This window comes from Cynara cardunculus (genome assembly GCF_001531365.2).
Source record: "Cynara cardunculus var. scolymus isolate 2C chromosome LG 12, CcrdV1, whole genome shotgun sequence".
Classification (NCBI taxonomy): Eukaryota; Viridiplantae; Streptophyta; class Magnoliopsida; order Asterales; family Asteraceae; genus Cynara; species Cynara cardunculus.
Window position 1 is genome coordinate 6,117,239 of NC_037539.1, and position 8,608 is coordinate 6,125,846.

At 34.3% G+C, this 8,608-nt stretch overlaps 1 protein-coding gene across 1 annotated transcript; it reads right to left on the bottom strand.

Annotated features, from left to right (window-relative positions):
• Positions 1 to 893: 893 nt before the first annotated feature.
• On the bottom strand, positions 894 to 5,835 carry LOC112523292 (glucose-6-phosphate/phosphate translocator 2, chloroplastic-like). Its single transcript, XM_025132827.1, has 5 exons — positions 5,121 to 5,835; positions 3,591 to 3,816; positions 2,906 to 3,128; positions 1,972 to 2,185; positions 894 to 1,238 (listed from the first exon to the last, which is right to left on the bottom strand). The coding sequence occupies exons 1-5, from the start codon at positions 5,628 to 5,630 to the stop codon at positions 1,227 to 1,229; spliced, it is 1,185 nt and encodes a 394-aa protein (XP_024988595.1). The 5' UTR covers positions 5,631 to 5,835; the 3' UTR covers positions 894 to 1,226.
• Between the last annotated feature and the right edge of the window lie 2,773 nt (positions 5,836 to 8,608).

Genomic DNA, 8,608 nt, shown 5'->3' on the forward strand with positions numbered 1-8,608 from the left:
ATGACTTTAAACCGATCAACCCGGGCCGTGAGCACCCCTAGTACTCGGGTTACCGATGGACCCTAATCTCCGAGCAGGTTAAATGTTCAAACATCATCAAATGTGATAAACGTAAATATTTGTCATATATAAATACTATATATTTAAAGTCGAGAAAAATCCAAAAAAACCAACCAACTTTCTCATTTTAAATGATTAAGTGCTTAAATTACTTTTTTGAATACAAAAATAATTAAATTTTTTTCATTTTGAATGATTAATTTTTTTTTTTGGAGGATGTGTAAGTTTATTTGTTTTTTTTGTCGTGTATAAATATTATATACTTCAAAAAAACTTAATCATTCAATGATATAATATTTATATACGACAAATACTTGCATACATTTCTCAGCATTGGTGAGGTTTGATCTTTTAGCTAACGTTCTATTAAAATTGAAGTTCGGGACCGTTCAATTAGGACCACCTTCAAAAGGTCTAAGCTTGATTGTTATAAGTTTGATTAGTTACGAGTTTATCTCGAGCTCGAGTTTAATAATTCTTAAGCTCGAGTTGATCTCGAACACACAGTAGAACGCATTTAACTTATTGCACTAACGTTTGACTCGACTTGTTCGAAAACACGATTCAATTTTTCGAGTTGAGCCGAGCAGATCATTCAAGCATACGTTTTTTCAAGCAAAACATGCTCATATATTTACCAATTATACTATAAAAAAATATCGGGCTAAAGCTGATAAACGAGTTAATCGATCGCAAGCTTGAACCCGTAAATGAGCATGGAGATCTAGCTTGATAACTCCAAAAATATCCAAGCTCGAGCCTTACATTGAAATCGAGCTCGAGTCTATTATTAATTTTTTGAGTCCAACTCGATTAACCTACTACTAGTCCCTTTCTTTCTATCACGATATATGAAGTTATTCAATACCGATGGTGTGCGAAAATAACGAACCAAAAATTTGTCGCAGTTGTTCTTATTTCGTATCGAGAAAAAACATCGAACTGACAAAAAGACGTAAACGACCTCATTCGTTGCAAAACGAGCGTTTTTCTCGGTTTGCTATCTAAATGTTGTAACCGCCCACGACCTATATTCCTCAAGATATGTTTTGAATTACCCACGTCGAAGGCCATGAATCCGACTCCGACTCCATAAATCGATAGAAAAAACGACTCTTTTGGTCTTGAAAGCTACTCATGAAAACACGTCGACTTCTATACCGGTTTTATGGTTTTGCCTGCTCATGCCAATATAATCGTATTAGTTATCCAAAAAAAACCCAATGTGTGTGTACACACACATATATATCAGGTTCTACAAGAACAGTAACTAAACAAGAGAATAAAGAAAACGGTCAAATCACGTGTGATTACACTAAAATCATGTGTAAAATCACATGTGATTTGCGTTGATTGTCAATGTGAAATCACATGTGATTTTGCACGTGATTTGGCCGTTTTCGTGTGCTCTTGTTTAGTTATGTTCTCATTTGAACCTCCCTTATATATATACATATTTTTTTTTGTGGGGGGGGGGGGGGGGGGGGCTCATTTGAAAACCTTTAAAATTGTGATAACCTTGAGAATTGGTGCATCATGTGCTATTTTACAGGCTTGGATTTAGTGTATCATTAACATATATTTGTTTCATAATGTGTTAGTTTCGCATATATTTGTTTCACAATGTGAACATGTTTCATGTGTTTATGCAACAAAAAATACAACTAAAAAGTTGCACATTGTGAACTGAATACATATGAAACAAACACATTGTGAAACAAATATATGTTAATCAATATATTAGATTCTAGGCTTAGATGAAAAAAATCATGTGAAACAATACCTTAAGATAATAGTTCTCAGAATTATCACAATATATGGGGTTCCCAAATGATTAAGCATACATATACATATACGTGTAATTATATGTATACATATACATATACACGCTTCAAAAAGAAGGCGGTTTACCTGGGAATAAATGAAAGTTCCAAGGATAGCAATAGCGGCTCCAAGCGCGTTAACGGGTTGGACGGGTGTGCGAAAAATGATAATCGAAGACACGATAACGGAAATTCGTTTCATCGTGTTTCCGACACTAAATGTCAAAGGCGATATTTGATCCAAAGACATATACGATACTTGATTGTACAAGTGATAGAACACGCTTTGTGCGACCACCCACCTGAATCGGCAAATGCAAATCAACTTCAGCACCGAGATCGTAAACTACTCCCCCGTACCAAAATAAACGTAAACAATGAACAAGGAAAACAGTTGTAGAAACATGTAATTATTACACTTTCTAACAAGTAAATGACAATTTTACCCTTAATAATTGAGGAAGTAATGAATTTCTCCATCTCATCGTCAAGCATAAAACTGGAAAAGTGGATACTTATTTTTTAAAAGTGAACACTTATTTTGAGATGTAAGAGGTATATGTTTTTTATTTTACGGGTCCCATCTTAATTCTCGTATAAAACCAAACGAGCTGGGTTGTTTGGTTGGTTTTCCATTAATAACTGTATTAATAATGTTGTTTGTGTGGATTAAACTGTCTGTATAGATTGAGAAGGTTTTTTGTTTGGGAGGGTTTTTTCATATATGAAAGGAACGTGTTTTTTAATTGGGTAGGGGCAAGTTTGGAAAAAACTTGGCTTTGTGCATAAACCTCACTCCTAGAAGCTTACTGAATAAGCCACTTTCTATATCATTAAGCTACTACCAAATAGTCATATATAACTCGCCGAATAAGCTGCGAGTCCCATTAAGCTAATTAAGTTGCTAACAAGTAGACCCTTAGTATACCCCACCAGGGGAGGCATCTAGAGGGTGAGATGGTCAAACCAAACTAACCGTAAAGAAATTCGGTACGACATAATGGGAAAGTGACGAGAGTTACCATACGAAGTTGGGCCCGATTTGCGTTACCGCCGTTTGCCAACCGGCTTCCCACACTTGCGGGCCTTCCATAGCGATTGCGAACGGGGTTAAAATCAACAACGACAACATCGACAAGCACGCATAGTAGTTCATCCCGCTAACCGATTTGCCCTTCATTCCTTTTTTCGAAAATATATTTCGAAACACGAATGCCAAATTCGATATCATTGCTCCCATGAACCCTAAAATGAATAAACACAAAACCGAACGTTTCAACTCAAAGTTTGCACATTGAACTTAAAAAAGTGACAGAATTTTCGAATTCTGACCATTGTTCTTGCGAAAAAAGCCATAACATGACTACCGTTTGCCAAGAACGGATGATTTTTGGCAAACTGTAAAAACGTATTACAGAAAACATCGAGCTTTGCACTTTTTGTCCAAAATCGCTCATTTTTGCAAAGCGTAGTTTCTTGTATCCACGAAAATGGGTGATCGACGTTTTTCGACCACTGTATTTGGTTTTTTTGTTGCAAACAATACAACGTTCTTGTAGAAACAACCGGCATACCATATTTTGTCCAGATCTAATTGCTCGTTCTTACAAAGGGTGGCTTTTTTTTGCGTTTTCACCTTGGAATCGGAGCTCATTTATATCGAATTAAAATCCACAAATATGCATTTTATACGTTACGTAAACTAACCTGTCATATTGAAGTTAAGCTCGGTAAAAGCAGATAGCGCGCAACCTCCAATGATTGGCAGAAGTGACAAATAAACGCCAATGGGAAACGTCTCGCCAAGAAAGAACTTCGAAACGAATACACTAAAAGCAGGTTCGCTGCTTTTAATAATGTGCGTAAACGAGACTGCAACTTTTGACATACTGATCGTAGCAGCTACATGTCCAATCGTATGCGCTAAAGCGACCTGCGTTATTCAAAGCAAATTCCTGTTTAGAACCATATAAAGTATCGACATTTAGACCATTTTTCTTTCTAATCGCAAATGGGACTAGACCCGATGCATAAGAATGTCTAAAGGGTCATTGGCTCAGTGGTACCCTCGTTACTGGTAGAGCCTAACATCCTGGAAGGTCAAGGGTTCAAATCTCACCAGAAGTGTGCACAAGTATTTACTTACAAAAACGTCTTCAAAAAGTTGAACTAACCATGAGGGAATCGTAACAAAATGGATTCAGGTCCATCTGAAAAGTAAAAGACGCACGGGCCCAAGTAAAAACAAACCAAACATACCCCATATATGTCCCTGCGTGTTGCATCAGCGGTAGGATGGTAGGCATCCGGAAAGGAAAGAAGGTCCACGGTTCAAGATCGGGCACTACCACCTGCCACTGCACTCGCACTGATTTACTCTCCATGATAGTTGTGGGATCGGTGGGATGGGGCGCTCTAGAGTAAAAAGATCTCGGGAGGGTAAGATTGGTAAGATGTACACAGACCTTTCCTCTGCCCCAGGTGGGGGAGGGGGGAGGTTGAGAGACTGTTTCTGTAAAGAGCCCCGCTTAAGAACATATGGGCCAAGTGGGAGGAACATTTTGGATCTCTTCACAACTTAAATACTCGACTTTCGTTCTAGACTTCAAAACAATCGCAATCGATCAAACAGGCTTCTGTTTATCAGTTTATGAACTTATTTCCCTCTTAATTCATTTCTGAGACCTAAAAACAGTGATTCAAGTTTTAATCCCATGATCAAAACTATGTTGAAGTGGTTTTCTTGATAGATGTTCTTCGGTATTTTATATAATTTCCCCAAATCTATAAGTTCGTTAGGAACCTAAAATCTTAGGTTCTTAATCAATTTTAGGTTATACACGACGCATGGCATATTGAATATTGTAGCATATTCATCATCCATGATGAATAACTCGTCTATAATACATTCATATTCATCATGAATGTGTGATTCATGATGAATAACACTTTTGTATTCATCCTGAATGTGTATTATTCATTGTAAATATCCATCCGGAAAGTGTTATTCATTGTGAATACTCATCCAAAAGAGAGACACACGAACCTTTGTGGACGTTTCCTGGGTTCCCAATCAATTTTGGGTACCTAATGGAACTTTTTCTCTTCATGCATACACACACACACACACACACATATATATATATATATATATATATATATGTGTATATATATATATATATTATATTTATGATGATGTAAACAAATAATCAACAAAACAAATCACTATTTGCATACCGGAAACAGAGTTTTCCAAAACTCAACATCAGTCTTTGGAGCTTCAACCAGTTTAGTACCCCATGAAACCAACATAATCAAAGATCCAGCAGCCAAAGAAAGAGTTGATGTCAGCCATGGAAATGGAAAAGCATTCAAGACCTTCTTGTTATAGATGTTAAACACCACATTCAAAGACCACCAGGTTGCAAAATACAACCCAATTTTCATCTTCTCAGATTGATCCACTTGCAGGTCCATCTTGATCTCCAATGGCTGCGAATGATCAGCCTCATAAGCATTACACACAATCTCATCACTCCTCCTTCCAATCGACCCACCAAAATCTTGAATTTGTGAAATGTAAATGGGTTTTTTGTGGGTGATTGAAATTGACGATGGTTTAACATTGAAAATGATGGGTTTTGGACGTAAAGACTGGAACTTTGATACGATTGAAGAAGAACCCTTTTTGGGTATTGGATCAGAACATGAGAAGGATGGTTTCGAGGTTTTTATAACGCAATTCATTGTGTGTTTGTGTGTGAAATTTGAGATTTGGGAAGTGTGAGAAATTGGGGTTTTTTTAGGGGAAATTTGGGTTTGAAATCTCAGAATTTAACAAGACGAAGGACGGAGATGACGAGATGAGAGATTGATGAAAGTGAGATTTGAGAATGGGTGGGTTAACGACGACGGAGGAGGGCGGAGGTTGGGAGGAGAATCGGCGGCAGCGGCGGAGAAAAGTATGGGTACAGGTATGTGTTTCACGGAACCCCATGCATTGTAAGAAGAAGACACCTAAAACCCATATATATACTTGAACAAGAAAATTACATTAAGGTCCTTGTATTTTGCTACCCTTTGCACTTTTTTCATTTTTTCATAAAATTTTAAATATTTAAGTACTCGGATAACCAGTTGATGACTAATTTTAGATTAAAAAAATTCATGTTACTAACCACGTCAGCAAATAATACAGAATTAGATACCACATCACTCCTCACATCGGCATGATAAGCGATTAATGTTTCAATCGTTTACCTAGATACTTAAATATTTAAAACTTTACATTTTAGGTACCAAAATAAAAGTTTTAAAAATACGTTATCCAAAATATGAATCAAGTTAAAGTACGTTATAATTAAAAAAAAAGACAAATTAGTTTTTTATTTATTTCACAAATGAGGGTGGTGTTAAATATCATTTTATATATAAAAAATAGTGTATTTGGATTCTAAAATTATAGAATATTTAAATAATATAATTAATGATAAAATCTGTAAAATAAAGAATTTGTTTGAGTTGAATGTAATTTATTTTAGAGATTTTGACTTTTGGTTCTCTTTTTTAAATAAATTATAAATAATCTGTTGGAGATGCTTTAATAGTTTTAGAATGTGTATTTATTACACTTTTTAACTAGTAAAAAGTCAACTTTTATCATTAATTACAAAGAGATAAATTTGGGGGTTGTTATTTGCACCCTCACCTATTAAAAAGGTCAAAAAAAGACCCATTAATAACATTAAATAGCCTAAAAGTTTGAAAATGTTTTTTTTCTCTTATATCCCCCACTCTTACTTTTTTTTTAAATAACAGATAATAATAATTATTAATTAATAGTAATTATAATTTTTATTTATATTATATATTAATCAAATTAAAACCAATAAATTGGAAAGACAATAAGCTTTGTTATTTATAAACAATAATATATCATTTATTTTATAATTTTATAAATTTTAACCATATGTATATAGTCGTACAGGTTGTCCTGATAAAAATCGAATAAAAACTTTAAAAATTCATATGTAAATTCTTAATTTTCATTTTATCTATATTTTCATATAATATATCATTAATACTTTTGTAACTTTAAAAATTCAGAAAATAATTCATCAATTTTTTCCGACTTTAAAACTTAAAAAGTAACTAGTCAATTTTTATTTAAGTTTTTTGAATATTTAAATAAATATTTCATCAGTTTTTAACAATCTTTGAAAATTCAGATAATAACTCGTTGTTTTTAATTAAAAATTCAAATATAAATTATTTTAAATTGTATTATGTTTTTTTTATAAAAAACAATATTGTTATAATAAAAATATATAGAAAATAAATTTTGAAAACATAAGTTTAGAGGTCAATTAAAGCAAGCTTCCAACAGAGCAAAAATGTTGTCAAGCATCGATATAATAAACCACACTTCCACCAGCTACATGGTTTTATTTCATTGCATGCGTTAGAATTAATCTTCAAATAATTTGAGCGGTCAAAAGATCTTGGTTTAGTTTCGGGAAACTGTTAATGTTAACTGCGTACATGTTACGGGTTACCATGTGCACATGAACATACATATTATTTCAATGCATGCCAATCTATTCAACTTGAATCGATTGACGAATTTTGGAGGAAACTTGATTTATCACCGTGTATATCCGTGGAAGATGATGAAACGCAGATGTTTACTGATAACTTCAAAAAAAAATAGTCGAGATCAATGAAGTCCAGTTTTCTAAGAAAAACAAGGGAGGTAATCGCGCCTTGGACAACTCGTATATGTGAACCGACTGTTCATACAACAACTCATGGTCGTCCCTTATTGAAGAGTAAGGTTTAGGGGTGAGCAGCGGAACCGGGTACCCGGCTATAGAATTGGAACCGCATTGGAACCGCCGGTTCCAGAACCGAAACTGATATGAGTGGTTCTGGTTCCGGTTCCTAAAATACGGAACCGATTGAGAATGGTTTCGGTTCTCAAATTTTCAGAACCGTTACCCGCCGGATACCCGGTATTTTTCAATAAAAAAATAATTATTATTTTTTAATACCAAATTTATATTAGGTTTACATCTTAAAAGCACGTCGTCATCTTCAATCTTCATCTAAATTCTTCATATAAAATGATTCGTATTTTTTCAAATTGTGTGTTCACTTGGATTCATAGTATGTAATCGTTAAACTTTAAACAATTACCATTATAGTATGTAATCGTTAAACTTTGAACAATTACCATTATAGTATGTAATCGTTAAACTTTGAACATTTTCTATTAGTCTATTACGGTTTGTAATCGTTAATCAATATTTGTAACCATTATTCTGTATAATTTGTATTCTTGCTTATTTATTTAGTGTTTTGGCAATGTTTTATTTTTTATTTATAAATAACAAAATTTTAATATTTTAGGAAGCGGGTACCCGGAACTGGAACCGGAATCGGTTCCGGTTCCAAAAATTTAAGAACCGCTCTAACCGGTTCCGGTTCCAATATCTCAAGAACCGCCGGTTCCGGTTCCTGTCAAAAAGGACGGGTACCCGCCTATGCTCATCCCTAGTAAGGTTGTAAAAAAAAAGTCGTGTCAACCCACCCCACAATTAAGGGTAGAAAGAAAAGTAAGCATTTACAGATGTTTGGTTAGAGGTATTAAATAATAATTAATGAGAATGAAAATAAAAATAAATGTTTGTTTTTGTACAGTATAATGGGTCCATTCCCTCACAGGT

Excerpts from the sequence above, each read along its gene's own strand:
- LOC112523292 (XM_025132827.1), bottom strand. The coding sequence starts at position 5,630 with ATGAATTGCGTTATAAAAACCTCGAAACCATCCTTCTCATGTTCTGAT. Across the intron at positions 3,129-3,590 it reads GCTTAACTTCAATATGACAG|GGTTCATGGGAGCAATGATA; the intron begins GTTAGTTTACGT and ends TATTCATTTTAG. Across the intron at positions 2,186-2,905 it reads ATCGGGCCCAACTTCGTATG|GTGGGTGGTCGCACAAAGCG; the intron begins GTAACTCTCGTC and ends TTGCCGATTCAG.